Genomic DNA, 20543 nt, shown 5'->3' with positions numbered 1-20543 from the left:
CACACACCAACCACAGATTAAAGTAAAAAATGATGATGGGATTTAGATTTTTAAGTATCAAATATATCGGGTGTAGGTTAAAATAGTAAATACACTAATATTCTCGAAGTAGCAGCAACCAAATACATTCGTTTGTCTTCTTCCTTCTCAGCATAAACAAAATACTCAAAAAAAAAGTCACGGAGTCAGTAAACAGTCAAAGCATACCTCGCACGCTTCGCTAACGTAAGCGTACTTTGCTAACTTACGCACCCACGTTTCCCACTATCCTCCTCACTTCATTAACTAACTTACGCACACACGATTCCACCCTCTTCCTCACCTCGTTTGCTAACTTACGCATTCCGTACCTCATTCTCAACAACAATGGCTGAATACAGGCGAATGCTGTTACTCTTACCGTCTCTTCTGCTGTTGCTTGTAGAAATGCAGGTGTCTCCTGCAATGGCAGCAGCTTCAGGTGAATCCTATTACGAGTTTCTGTACTTGTTGTTAACTTAATGTGTGGCTTGAATTTTACTAATAATATTGTTACATTTTCGTTCAGTTTGAAATTATTGATTATCAGAGGAGTATTTCCAACTGCTGTTTACTTGAGATTCGTTTAGCTGTAATTGTTAATGATTAATTGATTGATAGATTTGTAGATTTAGTAATATAAATCGACGCGTAAAGTTCGGAAACCCTAACCGGCTGGAAAATGTGAATAAAGTTATTTAAACTCGGTAGCGCTTTTGTTTAGGGTTTTGAATTGGCTGGAAATGTGTAGAGCAGGTTTTACAGGGTTACAGAATTAGAAGGTTGTACTGTACAAGCTGTGATGCGCGTCTGAACCGGTTGCGGTTTTTAACTTAGAAACTATTTCAGGATTAAATAAATATGCGTTTGTGGTTGGTGATCTTGAGCAATCTGATCACAATTTTGTTTCTTTATTTCTCATTAATTTTATGAGTACATAAACAGTTGAGTTACATTAATTATTTCCTTTCTAGTGTTTTAAAGACTTTTTTAAATATGAGGTACATTGGTACAAGTAGAATTTTCTGAATATTTTTGAAATTCATGTTACTTGGTGGAATGCCGCAGATATGTGTAGAGAACATATCTGAAATCTTTTACAATGAAGAGTGAGTGTGTTTTTGGGCCATCATAGAGATGTATACTGAACTAATATAATATTCATACGTGCTAAACTGGCAACATCATTTGGTGATTGGTTCACTTTTTGTTTATACCTTTATGTTTCATGAAGGATTAGTTCATGTCTCATATTTAATTTGCTTCATTTTTTACTTATTAAAGCAGGTTGCCCTTTGGATATAAATGGCTCGAATTTCACACGTGCTGCCGTCATTTGTTCTGACACAGAATCTAGAGCAGGTTGTTGTCGTTACATCAACGCCCTTATTGCAGTCTCGATTGCTCGGTATGCAAACTCAACCAACAACCTAGGAGTTTCACCAGAATTATCTAATACCTGTCTCCAAACTATATCACAAACATTGGAAACGTATGGCATGCCAAAAAATGCTACAGCTTTTTGTGGATTTGGGACGAAAATTCTTGTCAATTATGAGTGTCTTGGAATAACAACTGTCAATCAGATGCATCAATCTCCAAAGTTTTTTAATGTCAGTTTAAATTGTAGAGCACCATTAGGCGAGGGGCGTTGTAAAAAGTGTTTGAATGCTGGGATTTTGTTTTTAAGGAGTCTAGTTGGAGCCGCAGATAATACCACATTGAGCACTTGTAGGGATGCAACATTTGTTGCTATTGCTAGCCAAGTTGATGTGATGGCGGCCGGTGAGATTGCTGACTGTTTTTTTGGAGTTCAAGGACTCGTTAGCACTTCAGGTAAAGCTGTTTTTAGAGAAACTCTATGAGTTTCATATAGCATAGAATTGACTAATTGTTTTATGGCAAATACCATAAAAAAAACCAACACACTTTATGCTTTTTATCATAAAAGTCCCCTAACAATATTCTGCACATAAAAAACCAACATACTTTTTTTTTTTTTGTGAAAGTCCCTTAGAGTATTTGCGCATAAAAACCAATATGCATTCTGTTTTATCATAAAAGTTCCTTAACATGTTAAATTTGAAAAAAATTATCTTTTAATTTTGATTGGATGAAATCATGAAAACAATATTCGACAAACTACATTATAATAGCGATACAAATAATTTGTTTATAACCTTTTAATGATTTTAAATCTCTACAAACCTTTTTAAATTTCCACCCTCATGTGCTTTTGCTATATTATTTTTGAAAAATTATATGTTTTTATCAACTTAGTGAGTTAATAAAATGGAAAAGAAAAGATGAACACTGAACGCGCTATGTCTTGCCACTTGTCCAATTTAAAACATTAGTCATCTCCATTATTTCCTCGTGTAATATTAACAAGTAAAAAGAATTCACAATTTTGTTCAAATTTGACATGTGAGGGACTTAAATGTATAGAAAGTTGTTAAAGGACTTTTATAAGAAAATACAGAAAGCATGTTAGTTTTTTACAGACAAACCAATTTTTTGATCTAATATTAACTGTTGATTTGTTGTGTTTATTTGTTGCCTTTACAGGATCCACAGCACCTATATCTTCTCCTGAGTTACCTCCAAGCCCGTTTGTTGACTCGGGCCCAAGTCAGCTCTCTATGACCGTACCTGATATTAGACACCATTCCTACCATCTGTCACTGGTTCCTGCTATTGGCATTGCAGTTACAGCACTAGCTGCTGTAATGCTGGTATTAATGGTTTTTCTTATTCACAGAAAAAGTAAAGAACTTGAAGGACACGACATTACAACTGATAAAACCTTAACGGAAGCAAAATCTCAGCCAACAAAAAGGTTCCAAGATGGTAACTCATTCTTTAATTGTAAATATTGATGTTTTAAATTAAGATCCAAAATATCTTTTTATAAGGGAATAAGTTTATGCAGGTCCATCATCTATGTTCACAAAGTTCAGTTATAAAGAGACGAAAAAAGCAACCAACAATTTTAATACCATTATTGGACAAGGGGGGTTTGGGACGGTATACAAAGCTCAACTGAATGATGGTTCAACAGTAGCAGTTAAACACATGGATAAAGTTTCAGAACAGGCTGTAGAAGAATTCTGCAGAGAAATTGAACTTTTAGCTAGACTTCATCATCGCCATCTTGTTGCGTTAAAAGGATTCTGCATTCAAAAACACGAAAGGTAATTATTCAGATTTTATTATTATTATTGTAATAATACTGTTTATCACAATAAAACATACTTCTTTATCAGCATTTAAAAGTTTACTTTGGGGGCAGGTTTCTCATGTATGAATATATGGAAAATGGGAGCTTAAAGGATCATCTTCACAGTATGTGTTTTTATTTCTTTGATTATTTTAATTTCTCAAATCATTATGCTTTTGTATAGCTCCAGGCGTGCCTAGGCTGAGTTGGCAGACAAGAATTCAAATTGCAATTGACGTGGCAAACGCTTTGGTAATAATAACAAAATTAGTTAACTTAAATGAGCTCATGTATTTGTTTGTTAAAACAACTTATTCCATAAACATATATTTTACCTTTCATCATCATTTTATGATTTTTGCATTTCAGGAATACCTTCACTTCTACTGTGATCCACCTTTGTGCCATAGAGACATCAAGTCTAGCAATATATTACTTGATGAGAATTTGGTAGCGAAGGTAATGACTTGTTGACAATTATAGTGCAAAATTGCACGAATTAGAAACAAACTTCACCTTTTTTCTTGATTTTAACAACAAATTTAAATTAGGCGTGAAATTGAAACCAACTGACAATTTGTTACAGATTTTTGCTACCTACACCGAATCGGTTTTACCTGTATTTGCTGACGTGGAACTGGTTGATGCCACATCAGCGGTCACATTAAATTCCACATATACAATGTTTCTGCGAATTTAAAATATGTGTATGTAATTATAACTTTAAAAAATGATCTTTTTTTAGTTTTATTTATAAATTAACTATTAAAGGTCACAGCAGATGTCAGTTGAACCCGGCATTTGTTGCTATTTTGTATCTAATAAAGTTGGTTGCTAAAATTGGGAACAAGTGTGGTGCTTATTTGGAATCAAAGCTTTTGCTAAAAGCCCCAGAAGACTATTAATAAACAAATATATTATTTGTTAAAAGAAAATGGACCCCCTGAAATATAACTACCGGGACACGAACCAGTTACTTTTATCATTTATGGATTTCCTAGGTGTCGATTTTTTTTTTTCAATCAAAGTTTTTATAATAAGTTACTGCTTCATGTTTTATTATTTGTGATCCAGGTTGCAGACTTTGGCCTTGCATACGCATCTAAAGATGGATCCATACGTTTTGAACCAGTTAACACAGAGATCAGAGGAACTCCAGGTTAGTACAACAATATTTTCTATAAATGCATAAATATCAATGAAAGCAACCAACTTAGGCCAAATTTGTACTGTTTACTTTGAATTTAAGGTCATCTACTCATCTTCCAAGTTAGCCTTTTAGGTGCCATCTCAGGGGGAAAAGAAAGCATGGTCAAAGCTAATGACATGTCAGCTATAATGACGATATTTTGAGTTTTGACCATGTAATCTTAACAAGTGTACCTACCTGTCGGGTTTTTCAAAATGCTGTCATGCTGATGAGTTTTTTGTTGCATAAAGAAGCTATTTACCTGAAATAAAATTGGCGCATGTTGAAAAATCCAGTCTGGAAATTTGCTGAATCCACTTACATGATTAAATCCCTTAACTTATTAAACTCATCGGAGACTCCTCGGACTTTTTATTTTTTTAACAAATATGTCCGTTTTTCGCATAATTGGCTCATTGCGGCCCTAAATTTATATAAAGAACCTTTTCATACAGTTTGGAAATTTACTGAATTCACTTACATGATTAAATCCCTTAACTTATAAAACTCATCCGAAACTCCCCGGATTTTTTATTCTCTTTAACAAATATATCTGTTTTTTGCATGATTGGCTGACTGCGTCCCTAAATTTATATAAAGAACCTTTTCATTGAGTTTTTACAAGTGTGTGGACTTGACATGCAAAAAAATAAATCTAGGAGGTATATGCGATGTCAGTTGGAAGGCCACATGTTTATTTATATGTTTTATATGTTTTGACACTAGACTAGATATCCGTGCATTACATACACTGGTTGAATAACGGAAATATTAAGTAAATGACGTTTTCATTAATTTGGCAAGTTGAAATTTATATAGTACGAAGGGGTGAAAGGTGAATAAAAGATGGGAGGAAAAATAGGTTGGGCTCACGGAATTGTGGCACGTGGTTGTGGATAGTTACTTATTTATTAGGTATAGATCTGCCAAATAAAATTTTACCGAAATTGGTACATTTTTTTATGCATTTGGCACTTTTCTATTCTCATTGTCACTTAATTCAAAGATTTTGAACCTTATAATGTATAATTTGTAATTTTAAACGAGTTGACGACTGACATCTTTATCTACAGACCTAATCCTATTATTTTTGCTCCGGGAATGCCACAATGCCATCCCTATTTAAAGATTCTAATCTTTTAATTACACTCAGGTTACATGGACCCTGAGTACGTGGTAACACAAGAACTAACAGAAAAAAGTGACATCTACAGTTACGGGGTTGTACTACTAGAGCTAATAACCTCTAAACGAGCCATACAAGACAACAAAAACTTAGTCGAATCATGTCAAACTCTAATGACATCAGAATCACGAATCACAGAGCTAGTGGACCCCACTATCGGCAACTCCTTTGACTTTGACCAACTTCAAACACTTATCACACTAGTGAAGTGGTGTACACAAAGAGAAGGGCGGGCCCGCCCTTCGATTAAACAAGCTTTAAGGCTTTTATACGAGTGTTCAGACCCCATGCATAATGGTTTTGTTGAAGCTTTAGAAGATGAGAAAGGGAGAACAAGTAGAGGTAAAACGCGTAGGAGTTTAAATCAAAGTTGGGATGCGAGGGGTTTAGCATCTTCTTCTAGTACATCGCGATCTTATTGTAGTAGAAGTTTTCTACTCGATCCTGGATCACCTCAATCTCCTTCGAATATACCATCTGTTTAAGGTGCTTTGGTGGTTGTACAGTGCAACCATGAATCATGATTGATTGTTTTATGATTATTTTCGAGTTTCGAGTGATTCAGATGTTCATATATTGTTTATTCTAGATTTTGAGATTTTGTTGTGTTTTAGGTTTTTATGGTAGTAATTTTAGTATCAGACATGTTTGATAAAACATGACTGCATGAGAGGTTTGGATAGATTTTTGCTTTGTGTATTGAAATTTTGTTCGGAAGTAAATTCGCTGGTTGAAGTTGTTTATCCTTTATGATTAGGTTCTGTTATGTAAATGTAATAATTGAGATAAAAGAATAAAGACTGTTTAGTCTATAGTTATTGACCAACTCAATAGGAGTTGCAACACAATATATAGGTTTGATGTCCATCAATCAACATTCTTTGGGGTGTACGGGTGTCCAGACTGGACCTAACCGGATAGTGTTAAATGTTTAGTTGAAACGGTTATGTGTCTACTTTAAAAACATGTTGTCGCTCATGCTACAACAAAATCTATACTGTCGTGGTTGACCATTGAGCAGGCCGGTTAGCAGTAATTGAGGAAAAGATACACTAATGAACCAAATGCAGGCCGGCTAAAGGACATGAAACACTAAAGTCTCAAGCTTCATTGGTTCAAGCTTTCAGCATTAACAGTTAAAAAGCAAGAAGTAGCCACTCATGTAGTCGTCATTAATAGGAACCGAGCAGTGATAACTCGCATCACCATAAAGATCCCTACACTTGGCCAAAGAACACCTTTACGTATTTATGTATATAAGCTGTACTATTCTGTACTCTTAAGGTGTTTGGTTGTGTGCATGTAGTCTGTAGATTTTATGCATGTAATTTGTACTGTTTAGTACTGTTTTGATGTCGGTTGGTTGTGTGTAGGGCTATTAATCATGTCATTTCATTCTAGTTTCGTGTTAATAGGGTCGGGTTTAAAAAGAACTCACCCGTAAATTGACCCTATTAAGGTTCGGGGTAAGGTTAGTCGGGTTAATATGGTCGTGTTGATCAGGTTAGTTAGGTTTCAAAATTCATCGTCACACATTATAATCTTGTAACGTTTTCTTCTTCCATCAAATCTATATAAACAAAAGATTTCATCAAAATGCCAATGCTAAATTAAAAGGATATTAAAGATAAATTCCCCGCGTTTCATCCATTTGCTTTTGAATTTGATTTTGATGGCATCGTTGCTTCAACGATCAAAATCAAAAGTAAAAACCAACCCATTAGATCATAATGTTCTTAATAGATTATAATCAAATGCCCTAGACATCAACTCGATATCAAAACTAGTGATTTTTTTTATTTTTTTTTATATTAGAATTAGTTCCTTACATAAACTTATCCAAAACAATTATAATGAAGCGGCTGGTAAATGAGCAACAAACAATGCAAATTAAACATTAATTCGATATTAGAGCATTAAATATCACTATCAACTAAAATAAGCACACACGTTTCATGAACCTCGATCAACCGCCCTAATAATTTACTGGCATCACAAGAACATGTGTATTATACTTTTATAGCATAGCAATGGATCGAGTCAAGGGTCAATAATTTCAGAACAATAATTCGTGAAGTGCCACTAGACGTCTAGACTAATCAGTTATTTGGGCTGGGCTATATATAATGGGTGATAATAAAAATGCCTTTTCTGTTTTGAAAAGAAAGAAAAATATTATCTACGAAAACAATTTGGGGTGGGCCATATAATGTATTTTGTGTTGGATGTAATTCTGGACAAGTTGGTGAACTTAACGGACTAATAATGACAAGTCGGTCATAGTTGGTTATGTTTCATAATTACAATATGTTTCCTATTGTATTGTAATTTTCGAGCTAATAAGAGTTACAATGATCGAGCTTATGATCTAAAATATTGTTTGTGCTTTCGGTTCTGGTTACCAAACTTCATTTTGGGTTATTCGGGTTAACCCGAAACCCGGTTTTTTCTAAATAAACCCAACACCCGACCCTAATTATACTTCGGGTTTGCCGGGTTAACGCTATTAACACCTTTCAACCCTAATTAGCTTATTTAGGTTTGTGTATTTTAGACACCTTAGTTTTGTGTAATTAATCTTTAAGTTTTGATAAAGAAGCATAACTTTTTAAAAGAAATTTTGTGAATAGAATATGAAAAAAAGAGTGTTTAAAACATATGAAATTCATAACCTTTTGGTGTATAATCTTGATAAATAAAAGGAAACATGACTTTATAAAGTAAATATGATTTAAATTAAAATAAAGGATATTAGAAAAAAACAACTTAAACCCCAATAAAATAATTTTGTAACCAAACTTATACATGTTTACATAACTAAAATAAACACTAACATTTACTTGTATACCCAATAATTAATTTAAATATAAAGGGAAAAAAACATGACCGGCAAGAGTCTGTTTTATAAAGTTTTGTTATTTAAAAAATGACAGTGGCATAGCTTGTTGTCTATCTATCTTCTGTTTCAATGTAATTGATTTATTAATGTGAACTAAATATAATTGTGTTAATTCTATTTGAAAAATAGGAATCGGAATTTGTATTCGAACCGAATTTCAAGTTCTTTTTTTTACATTCAAATATTGAACAACTCTAATATAGATGTACATATCTATCAGAGGTTTAAAATATGTTATAGAATTATCTGTCTAATAATTAATAACCTTTTCCTTTATCAAAAAGTTCCAAATCTTATAAAAATATAAGCTTATAAAACAATTTGTAACTTTTAGGCAGTTTTTTTTATATATAGTATTTTTTTAGTTGTTTAAGATAGTTTAGTAAGCGCATAAACATATTTATTTATCTATCCTACCATACTTAATTAGTTAATTACTTATCATGTGTTACAACTTACATGTAAATGTTTATTTATTTATTTTTAAACGTCGACTTTCTTGTATTTAAGCTACCGCACTCTTTAAATTTGGAGAGCCTTGATGCCCACTCTGGCTATATCATGTTGTCTTAACCCGGCCCACGCTGACTCTAGAGTTTTGCTTGGATATTTGCCAGGGAATATACTACCGGCTGCCATTTAACAGTCGTTGTGCTGTCACAAGAGCAGAATTCTCTGTGTAACACACGCTGGGACGAAAACCCGGGTGGGCTCGGAATCCGAATTGACAACCGTTGACAAGATTCAACTCAAATTCTTCATTGTTAATATCCATCCAAAGTGACATAAGTGGAGATCGAACTTATGTATCTACTTAAGAACTCAAGCCTTCTTATCACTAGGCCTGGGCCACGAGTGGGGGATTGTAAATATAAATTGTTTTTTTGTTTAAAGTATAGAAATATAAAAAAAATAATGTATATATTTTTGTTATTTAACCTTTTTTTTGTATAATAAAAGACGTAAACTTGTAGGGAGTCTTAATTCTGAAACTACGATGACATTCTGAAGTGAATAAGTAAAGGCCCAGTCACATAAGGGCCCACATATATGCCAACTCAGATATATTTCAGCGGACCCACCAAACTCAACTCAAAGTCACATTTAAATACCTCTCTCTCCCTCCCTTCCTTCCTTCCAAACCCTATCACTGTCTCCGTCATTCCTCCGGCTAACCAATGGAACAAAACTCTAAACCACCACCACCAACTCTCTCCAAACAAAACTCCTGGTCACCGGACATCCACCGCGAAATCGAGTGGCAGAAGCTCAAACACAACCAACGCAGCCGTTACCGCCACCGCCGGAGCAAGAGCATGAGCCTCCACTCTGCTTCTGATACTACTAGTAATATTGACGTCACCGATGACGACGTCAAGGAGCTTCGAGCGTGTTTTGACCTAGGTTTCGGTTTCGATCCGTCGGGTAATTTGGATCCGAAACTCTCGCATGCCGTTAACCGCCAGTATAATAACAGACTCCTCTCACGGTCGTCCTCGTTGAGTTCAAACTCTTCGTCAAGTTCGTCAACTCAGACATCCGTCATCATCGATCCAAGTAATTAAACAATTATTCTCATAATAATAACTTTTTTTAGTGAAAAAAATACAATATAGTAGCAGGTAAACTGGCGACAAGCTGTGAAGCGGCTTTTTTAATCAGTCGATCGAGCTAATGATTCAAATCTCGATTAACTTAATTAACGCTAGCTGTTTTTTTTAATTAATTAACTTAGCTGTTATGATTTGATTTTGATTCGATGAACGGTTTAACGGATTGAAATCTAGGTTAAATTAATTAACAGCTGTTTTGATTTGATTTCATTTAATTCGTTCAAATAATGAATTATTTAATTGGTTAAAATCTAGCTTAAGTTAATTAATGTTTATTTAACTTTTAATTTGATAAGATATGATATGATATTGTTAGGTGATGACCCGCAAAAGGTGAAAACGAAGCTGAAACAATGGGCGCAGCTGGTATCGTGTTCAGTTCTGGAAAGTTCTTCGCAGCTGATAGCGAATAACAAATCTGTTGCAGAATAGAAAGACGTGATCGATCGATGATTCAGGTACAATTTCGTAAATGTACATGCTAATAATAATTGGAATAAAAAGTTTCCTTTGCGAAAAGAAGGAGATTCCATCTAATCTGGGAGAATATTTATTTCAAAAATTTTGATCATTGAATAATATTTTTAATTTTAAGCATCTAATTAGTTTATTTTCCTTACAAGATTTTGCCATTAAAGTGGTGTAATGATTTAAGGAAAGGATGATAATGCTTATAATTTAGGAGAGAATATTAAATACATTAATTATAAGATGATGGTAAGTAACATGTGAGTGCATGCATGCTGACAATATGTCAAGGTTGGTTATTTGTTGCACATAAAATAAATGATATGCAAATTTGTAATATTTGATTTTAATATATTTACCTTTATACAATTATAATATTATATCTTTATAATATTAATAGATTAATTTAAATCGTCAAAATAGGCAAGAAAAATAAACAAATGTTTACATTTACTGATATTATTCAATAAAACTGCATATATAATAATTGCCAGTTTTAAGTTATAATAAGATCATTGCGAATTTTACCGGGTCAACTGGCTCAGTTTAACGGTCTAAAAATGATCAATTTTAATGTGACTCGTATATTTGTTAATGTAAAAAACATCAATCATAGCTCGGAAACATTTTCTAAAATCATGTAACGTGGATGTGTTGAATAGTTTCTATAATCGATGATATAATGGAAACAAGGAAATATGTAATACCTGATAATCCAGTGATGTTTGAGATTGACATCTTCTTAATCTGATCGAGTTCCCCTTTAGGGTGTATGGTTAGGATGGAGATTAGGTGTTCTTGATGAACACGATTTGAGAGAGAGAGGTAGGGGATGATTCTTATGGTGTTATTATTCATCATTAGTTATTAACCTCTCTAATAAGCTCTCTATATATACACCCAAGGGAAACCCTATTAATGTTAGTAAGGGTAATTCCGTCCATCAAGGATTTACCAGTTATAAACATAAGGTTATTTAGGTCAATGATCAATAATAAGATAAATAATTATAAGGGCCATATATAAATATATATATAAAATATATTTATTCTAACATTCTCCCACTTGGCCTAGTAATTATTTATTATGAGCATTAGATTAGTCTGATCAGAGGTTAATACTCATTTTAGTTCTAAACCCAAATTGCAGCAGAGAAATACAGTCGTTGAATCAATATTCGACTCAGGACCCCCATTAATCATACTACAACTCAAATTTAAAACCTAACTTTAGGATCAAATTGACAAATAAGCCCTTACCGTTGATTTGTATAATTAGTGTCTATACGTCTTTAGGCATGCATGAACGTATTTAGAGACAAAACAAATTTTCAACGTATGAGGAAAAATTAATAATTAATCATTCATAGTACGATACGCAGTTGCGCTTGGTCATTGGTAAAACCCGTCTCTATTATTGGCCATTTAGGAGACTTATGGGTGACAGACCTTTAATTAGTGGATCCATAAGCATATCATGAATGCATTCGATACAAAAGTTTAGTTTCCTCTATTTGTTCTTAAGTCATAAGCGAACAATAATTTAGACTTGTATCGAATTCTAATGCAGCTCCGCTTGAACTGTTACTGTTCAAGAAATAAGGGTAGCTGACTTTATCACAATAAGTCTTCAATATTGGATTTATATGAAGTTAATAAATTATGAGTCAACTGATAAAGTTTTCCAACAACATTTAGTGACACGTTGCGTTATGATCAGCAACATATTATGTCATTATAACTTAGGTCGTTGTTATCAGTTAGTTAGGACTCCTTCATGAGATAGTAATGTCTGCTGACATAAGGATATACCCAGAAGTTGACAAAGTTAGAATATTAGTAGTCAACCGTTTTTTAGTTCTCACTTCTTCTTCTTTAAATTATTGTGTCTCGTTTCTTAGAGATATTGTGATATTTTATCAGATGCTTCACAATAGAAATAATTAGTCTAGTGTTTAGCAATGTGACCAATATCTAAACGAGTATAGATTTGAACCTTCTTAAGGCATCTAATTAATGATGCATAAGGAAATAATCTCATTTATCCTATTAGCCTCTAAAGGAGAGCAATATTGTATGTTACAAGTGTAAGAACCCGTTTCATGTAAAACATATAAAACTAATGAGTCTATCTCGGTGTATTTTGATAACTATTAAATAAGAGGTATCTCCGAGATTGATTAGGTCAAGATATGCGTTAACAATACTTTGACTCATGTAACATATACTTGTCAAAAGAATGTCATCTATATAAGGACAAGTTTACATTAGTTGCTCCCACTCATCTTGAGGTAGGTAAATCAATCCACTTAGTTCTTGATGAAGAGAGTTGCATTATGATTTCATTATTGATTCTTGCATCAACCCATACATGGATTTTATTGACTTACAAACTAAGTGTTCTTAACCTTCAGTTTAGAACTTACAGGTTATTTTACGAACATGTAGGCCAGTGTTAGGGAAAGTTGTTTTAATGTTCATGTAATGTAGCTCTAAATTATTATAAGCTACTAGAACAGTGATGATCCTCAAAGTAACCTTTTGTAAGACAAGGAACTAGGTTCTTTGATAATTTATTCCCTCTTGAGTATACCTTTATCAATCAATCATACCTTTAGTGTATTAACGTTATTCATTCAGATTTAGTTTAGTAATGACTACCTTTTAGGTAATTCAACCAAATCCCAAACGTTATACCATTTTAGAAGATTGATTGATACTAATGGTTTAATTAGAAGAGGTAGGATCATTAAACCTTCCAAAATCCATTTAATCTTTAGTCAGGTAGGGTACATAATCATCAAAGTTAGTAGGCCTTTGAGACCTAGATGACCTCCTGAGTTGATTATTGGGTTTATAAGGAGTTTCATATTTTCAGGTATATTAGGAGCAATATTAGTTTCTAAGTATGTAAGAGTTGGTGCAGTATGGTGTACAAGAGGTGTAATCGGAGTTAAAGTAAGCGACAATCTCTCCCCCCGCGTCTTGTACTTAGCCAAGTTATGATAAGGACTTTTACTGCTCCTACTGACCTTAGAAATATGTAAGAATTCAGCATGCTTAGGGTCAATATCAGAAGACCAATAAATTCTAATTGAGGATTATATTAATTAGTCTTGGTAAGAAATCTAAGTTTTCCCATATTTAGGTATCCAACAAAATTTGTTAGGAGTAGCATTAAATGTTAAGGAGACAAGATATAATGGAGCAGTGTCTTATACAAGGGATGTTTTATGAGGTAGATTAAGTTGTTTCTCCCCCATCTCTTGCATATAAGGACACTCAGTGCTCCCACTGATCTTTTAGGCCTCTAAAACTCCATACAAGTTTTGGCGATTCATGTCATAGGAAACTTTCATACATTTTAGACTTGATTTCCTTATTGTCCATATTTCATAAGAAATTTTAAGGACATATTTAGAAGGAATACTGATAAGTATATATGAATTGATTTCTTTAAAGAACTTGTCCAGTAGGAAACAGATTAGATACAAGTTGATATTCTTCTAAGCTCCACTAATAGCAGTGAATTATAACTTATGGTGGACCTCACTTACTCCCTTTATCCAGTTTATATTTAGGGCATTTAACACATGCTTTCAAATCACTAAGAATGAGATTTAATGGCAATTCATCCTTTGTCAACCGAGTCATGATTTCTCATGAAAACTTTGGTCTTAATGGATGAAGTACGTAAGTCTCATTTATCTTTTGTTAAATTCTCATTTCTATGATAACAAAAGGTTGTGAAATTTGTAGCATCGCTTAGTTTTATCTTATAAGGTTTCTATTCAGATAATAACGACCGATAATATGATAGTTTTAGTTAGTAGTGACTTTGTTTTGGTCATTTAAAACCTTATAACTGTCAAAATGTAGCTTTAGTATTGATACTAAATTCTGAGTAAACTCTAGAATGTTTAAGGTATCATAAAGCTTAATACAAAACAGCTTTTATGGTTCTTACAACCTTAACATTAAATGAGTCACTGACTCTCATCTTAATTATTATCGATTTCTGATAAGGAAACGTATAAAACTAAACTCAACTAACATGTTTTAATAGGGATATTAATATTAGTGGAGTTAAATATCATTAATTGGCAACTACCTTTCTTAGCCAACTGTTCCCTTGAGGTATGGATAGTCTCTTTGCTCGTGCCTAGTCTAATGGCATGATTTTGCAGTGAGACTTTCCCTTTGAGAACTTAGAGCTGGAAGCAGTACTTGTATTTTGTTTCAAGACTTTAGAACTATCCTCTTTTAAGGTTTAGTGGTAATAAGGTGAATAACATTTGATTTTCAATTTTAGGCATTCCTTTTCCTGTACATATATTGCTAGCAACACACTCAGTTTCCTTTAGTACTTCTGAGTGTTATAGTTGATTCTTAAGGCATCTAATTGTACTGGTGGAAAAGTAATACACTGAAAAGACTTCATTAAGTTCCATGTATAAGCTCTCAGTTTATGGGTCATGGAATTAAATATTAGGATGTATTCACAAATGCCAATTAACCTTTTTATTTAGAATTAGAGTGTTTTGCATGCATCTTAGGAATTGTTTTGATTCTATTATTTCCATAGAAAAAAAAAAACGTTAGTCTTAGGAATTTTAGAATCCGTAATTGCTCACCTGATAGGAATCATGTAAGGAGTTCTTGATTATCATAAGAGACATATTTATTTATCCCACTGATTATGCTCAAGTGTTTTTCTGTAATACTTTTATCAGAATGAGCAGTAAGAATTTCAAGTCTTTAAGGATAATCAAGACTCAAAAGGGCAAATTTTATAAGACCCTTTTAGAAGCAAAACTCTTCTTAGGTTTTGTAATAAGAGTGGATGATTTAGGTTTGAGATTCAAACTTTATAGAAGAATTTTAGAGTGATTTATGTTATGGGTAATCTAATAAGGCAGACTGAAATTAGGATCATTAATGAAGGATCATTAATGTAAGGATCATTATGAAGATGTGATAATTTTAAGTATAACACCAAAATTAATTTTATTATACTTAAATAAAATAGATCACCGTTGGGCAGAAAATGTATTATTTAAGTATAAAATTCTTGTGCGAAAATAATTGTAACAAATCACCTTTGGGCAGAATTGGAACAATCAAGTTGTTATGCACAAGGTAAGTTTGCAATACATAAATGTAACAAATCACCGTTGGGCAGAATTGAGACATTTAAGGTATTTAAGGCAAAGTTAATGTCATTTGAGTATCTAGCAATTTTAGGATACTCATCTTTTAGATGACTATGCTTAGTTAGACTAAAACAACTTTGTTAAGCTACCACATCACCATTGGGCAGAAGTGAACTCATGAAGTGTTGTTTAAGTTAAGCAAAACTAAAGTCATGCGAATGTCTGATAATGTTAGGACATACACTTTTAAGTGACATACTTAATTAGACTTAAATAACAATATTAGGTTACACATCACCGTTGGGCAGAAGTGAACTATAAGTGTTATTTAAGTTAAGTAATTTAACGGAGCAGGGCCCCTTAATCAGTTAGGTTATATATAAGGGTTTCTGATCATTTCGCAACATGTAAGATATAAGTAAAGTTGCGATTTCTTCGAAGTGATGTTGCGAATTTGGTTAGGGGATTTTAGATGTTGCGAACAGTGCAGTCATAAGTAATGTTGCGATTGATGTTTTATAAGAGATGTTGCGAATGATGTTGTTATGAGAGATGTTGCGAATGGAGTTGTTGTGATGTAATCAGCATTGTTGCGATTTAAAGCACTCGCAACATAATTGTTGCGATTAAGAGTACTCGCAACATCCTGTGATTTTATGGGCTGATCGCAACATCAATAGGTAATACTCGCAACATCTTGCAAAATTAGCTCGTCGCAACATCTTAAGTAATACTCGCAACATCTTAAGGTTCGCAACATTAGTGACTTTTCGCAACATATGTCCCTTCGCAACATTCTGTGATGTTAGGTTCTGATCGCAACATAATTAGTGGACATTCGCAACATGTTACTCGCAAGATAATATGTAATTCTCGCAACATCATGCGATTTCGCAACATTTCATTTGTTGCGATTAGAGTCTAGTTGTTGCGAATAGATGCCTTGATTCGCAACATTAGCAGAATTCGAAAAGAATAATCAACCTGATAACCTTTTCCTAATTTTAAGGGATTTGGGAGATTCTGTTATAAAGTTTTAGATTATCTCAAAATTTAATAAGATTTCAAAATTATATCTTTTATCTTATTTAAAAGATTTTGAAATTAAACTTAGAGATAATATCATCTCTTTAAAGTTTTAGATTATCTCTAATTTTAATAAGATTTCAAAATTATATCTTTTATTTTATATTAAAGATTTTGAAATTAAACTTAGAGATAATATTATTTCTTTAAAGTTTTAGATTATCTCTAATTTTAATAAGATTTCAAAATTATATCTTTTATCTTATTTAAAAGATTTTGAAATTAAACTTAGAGATAATATTATCTCTTTAACAGATTTCATTTTCCCAAGTTAATCCTAATTAAGGTTAGTTTTCGAAAATTATGATGTTCTTCAAGAACATCTTCGAAAAAAAACAAGAACAGTTTCAAGAATTTTACGAAACTGTTTTTGATTATATTATCAGATTTAATACTGGAATCGAAATCTGAAAGTTTTGTAAAACAGATTTCGAAAATAATCAGGTTTTTTATAATGAACAGGTTTTAATCAGACCTAACAATTCGTTAGAAGTAATACGAACATCAGATCCAATCAGTTTTATGATGATGATCAAAATCGTAAACATAAGGGTTTTAATCAAAAAACTCGTTTCCTATTTTAATTCCAGTTTTTATGGACATCGAAGAAACTGATTAATCAACATCATGCTCTGATACCACATGTTGAATAGTTTCTATAATCGATGATATAATGGAAACAAGGAAATATGTAATACCTGATAATCCAGTGATGTTTGAGATTGACATCTTCTTAATCTGATCGAGTTCCCCTTTAGGGTGTATGGTTAGGATGGAGATTAGGTGTTCTTGATGAACACGATTTGAGAGAGAGAGGTAGGGGATGATTCTTATGGTGTTATTATTCATCATTAGTTATTAACCTCTCTAATAAGCTCTCTATATATATACCCAAGGGGAAACCCTATTAATGTTAGTAAGGGTAATTCCGTCCATCAAGGATTTACCAGTTATAAACATAAGGTTATTTAGGTCAATGATCAATAATAAGATAAATAATTATAAGGGCCATATATAAATATATATATAAAATATATTTATTCTAACAGGATGCTCCAAAATAACCTGTTTTATCCAAATATACATGTTTGAGTTTGAACTTACAAAATATATGTTTTTATCTGTAAAATATAATTACGTGCCGGCCCTTTTATCTATGATCAATCTGAATACTATTAAAACAAAATTTAGATCCCTAAATGGCTATGTTTTCATTTCCGTGCGCTACACACAAAAATATATTTTTGAATAAATGTTAAAAGGCGAACACAGCTTTCATTTACACAAGAATTGCAAGGAGATTTCTACTTTCACGTGAAAATAGTTGCCAATATTTTGTCTTGTTTTTGTCTTTAACCACTATCCAAGAAACAAGAGGGACCACTTTATTGCTTTCATTAAATAAACCCAAAACTAATTATCATTTTCTTTTTACCTTTTTGGTTGCTAAAACGTGACAGGCATTTCTTATTGTCAGTTATCTTTTTTCCATAACAAGTATCCTGAGTTGATGTTTTTAGTTATTTTCTATAAATTGAGATGTGTTTTATTATGTTCTTGAAAAGTGTACATGTATTGTAAGTAACATGTGAGTACAAATAAATTAATTTGCATTATGGTATTTTGTTTTCTAAACAAAAGAGTTTCCGGTAATCATAATTTAGAGAGATTAAAACGTAAACAACTTCGTTACATTAACCTAAATCTTGAGTTAGTATTCGGAGCTAGGCTAATATTAATTTAAAAGAACTTGAACTCAAGCTCGTTTCATAAGTAGTTTTTTATATTCAAGTTTGACTTGTTTAGGTGATGAATATTCATTAATATTATTATTATTATTAAATTCTTTTATTTACATATATCTATAATTATTATTTATACTTTTAATTATAATTATTGTTATATTTATTATATAGTTATTTTTATCATAGTTTTACATATTAATGAATACTCATCACCTAAACGAATATCCTATGGATAATTTGCTAACCTCAATATAATATAGCAATCAACAGGTTATTTACGTACATAGGACCCAAATGTTCACTTTGTGCATGTGTCTCTAATTAAATTCCTATTGCATGGATGCTAAATTTACTTGTTAAACTTTAATAGTCTTTTTTTTTCTCACATATCTTCTCGATCTGATGATGAAATCGATCATGATGTTCAGTGGAGTGATTGTGGATTCCTTAGGTTAAGGATTATGGATGAAATTGACTAAGGGTAGCGTTGTCTACATGTAAACAAAATCCTAAAGTTTAAAATTGGGAATTTAAATTATTGATGAAACAATTGACACTTTCTTGACTTGTTTTGAATAAAACTCTTTCTGCGTGTTATTCCTAGCATGTGTTTTTTCTCTTATCGGTTATGTTTTTTTCTTCTAACTTGTGTGTGGTGATTGATTCATTTCAATTTTGATGTTTGTATGTGCTTATTTTTTAGGGTATGTGAAGAAACGTGGATCTACTCACTGGTAGCAGATCTACTTTCCTCGGGTGTGATTATACTATTTCACCGATGGTTCGTCTGGATCAATGTTCTTCCACCTACAAAAAACGAACAGCGCCGTTACTTACCCCTCAGAAAGGGACAGAGGGGTCCTCTTTGGGGTAACCCTCCGGCGTGAGAATAAGTATGTGTAGGAGAAGATAATAATGTGAGAGTAAGGGAATTGGGAGAGTATTGCTTAATAGCTGAATACTGTATGTTACTCTGTATGATTATGTGATTGTCTTTCTGTGTATATGAGAAAGTAACTGACTAGAGCTGTCTGTCAGTGAATGTAATTGAATATGCTTCAATGTGAATCAATGTCTGTAACTGTCAATGATTGAGTATGAATGTGTCCATCAAAGTGGAGTTGATGCTGTATTTATAGTGCTAGGGTTTCCACTGATTGGGCTCAGCCTCGTTGGCCTCCTCCAATCGCACTGCGCCACGTGTCTTCTGGGACACCTGGCGCTTTCTCGTTGGTTGTAATCACGTGGAAGCACATGTGTCATGCTGAGTTGTCGACCTTTCATTTGGCAGCTGTCAACATCAGCATATTCTCATTCCTTAAAAAGATACCTTCTGGAAGGTTGTCTGACGTGCATAATCAAGGTTGCCCTAATCCTGATTTGGATAAGGACGAGGTTGATTATGTGCATGTGTGATATGCGCCCATCCTGAGGATGCGCGAGGTCTTCTCTTTATTCTCACGCGCAGATGTGATACGCACAAGCATGTAATACGCGTCACGCGCGGATGCCCCACACGCAGCTGCGCCATGCGCAACTGCGAATTGGGTGGGCATGTATGATGCGCGAGCATGTGATATGCGCCGCGCGTGGATGCGCCACGCACGATGCGATATGCATAAGCATATATGATGCGTGAGCATGTGATACGCGCGAGCATATGTGATGCATGAGCATATGTGATGCTTGAGCATATGTGATATGTGCAAACATGTGATGCTTGAGCATATGCGATATGCGCTGTGCTCATAAGTTTTGGCTTTGTGCCTTGACAATTATCTTTGATCTCTAATGTCTTGTATATATCTTGTGGGTTGACCCGCCCCGCCCGATGTTGAGGCGGGTACATACCTCTTCAAGCCCCCCCAGTCTAATGTGTGTCTTATCTCGCGCGAGCGCGGTAAGATAGATATTAGACTTACTGATTTGGTCTTTTAATGGGGTTTTGTCGTTTTCTTGGTTGTTTC

The 20543-nt window shown here is 33.2% G+C and overlaps 1 protein-coding gene across 2 annotated transcripts; it reads left to right on the top strand.

The window, feature by feature from the left end:
- Positions 1 to 284: 284 nt before the first annotated feature.
- On the top strand, positions 285 to 6268 carry LOC143602961 (putative receptor-like protein kinase At1g49730). Of its 2 annotated transcripts, none has more exons than XM_077079913.1 (9): positions 285 to 460; positions 1306 to 1841; positions 2523 to 2868; positions 2951 to 3212; positions 3311 to 3363; positions 3423 to 3490; positions 3608 to 3697; positions 4313 to 4397; positions 5581 to 6268. In XM_077079913.1, the coding sequence occupies exons 1-9, from the start codon at positions 367 to 369 to the stop codon at positions 6096 to 6098; spliced, it is 2052 nt and encodes a 683-aa protein (XP_076936028.1). In that variant the 5' UTR covers positions 285 to 366; the 3' UTR covers positions 6099 to 6268. The 2 variants fall into 2 exon arrangements, with proteins under 2 accessions (XP_076936028.1, XP_076936027.1); XM_077079912.1 differs by having other exon boundaries at positions 1306 to 1854; positions 2587 to 2868.
- Positions 6269 to 20543: the final 14275 nt, after the last annotated feature.

This window comes from Bidens hawaiensis, unplaced genomic scaffold (assembly GCF_021521415.1).
Source record: "Bidens hawaiensis isolate Kalapana, Puna unplaced genomic scaffold, B.hawaiensis_p1.1 tig00060233_1, whole genome shotgun sequence".
In the NCBI taxonomy this organism is placed as follows: Eukaryota; Viridiplantae; Streptophyta; class Magnoliopsida; order Asterales; family Asteraceae; genus Bidens; species Bidens hawaiensis.
The sequence above is the reverse complement of the archived record's forward strand: the minus strand, read 5'-3'. Positions and strand labels throughout refer to the sequence as shown.

Coding starts and splice junctions, on each gene's coding strand:
- LOC143602961 (XM_077079913.1), top strand. CDS start 367: ATGGCTGAATACAGGCGAATGCTGTTACTCTTACCGTCTCTTCTGCTG. Junction 3,491..3,607: donor TTGACGTGGCAAACGCTTTG/GTAATAATAACA, acceptor TTTGCATTTCAG/GAATACCTTCACTTCTACTG. Junction 3,698..4,312: donor ATGAGAATTTGGTAGCGAAG/GTAATGACTTGT, acceptor TTTGTGATCCAG/GTTGCAGACTTTGGCCTTGC.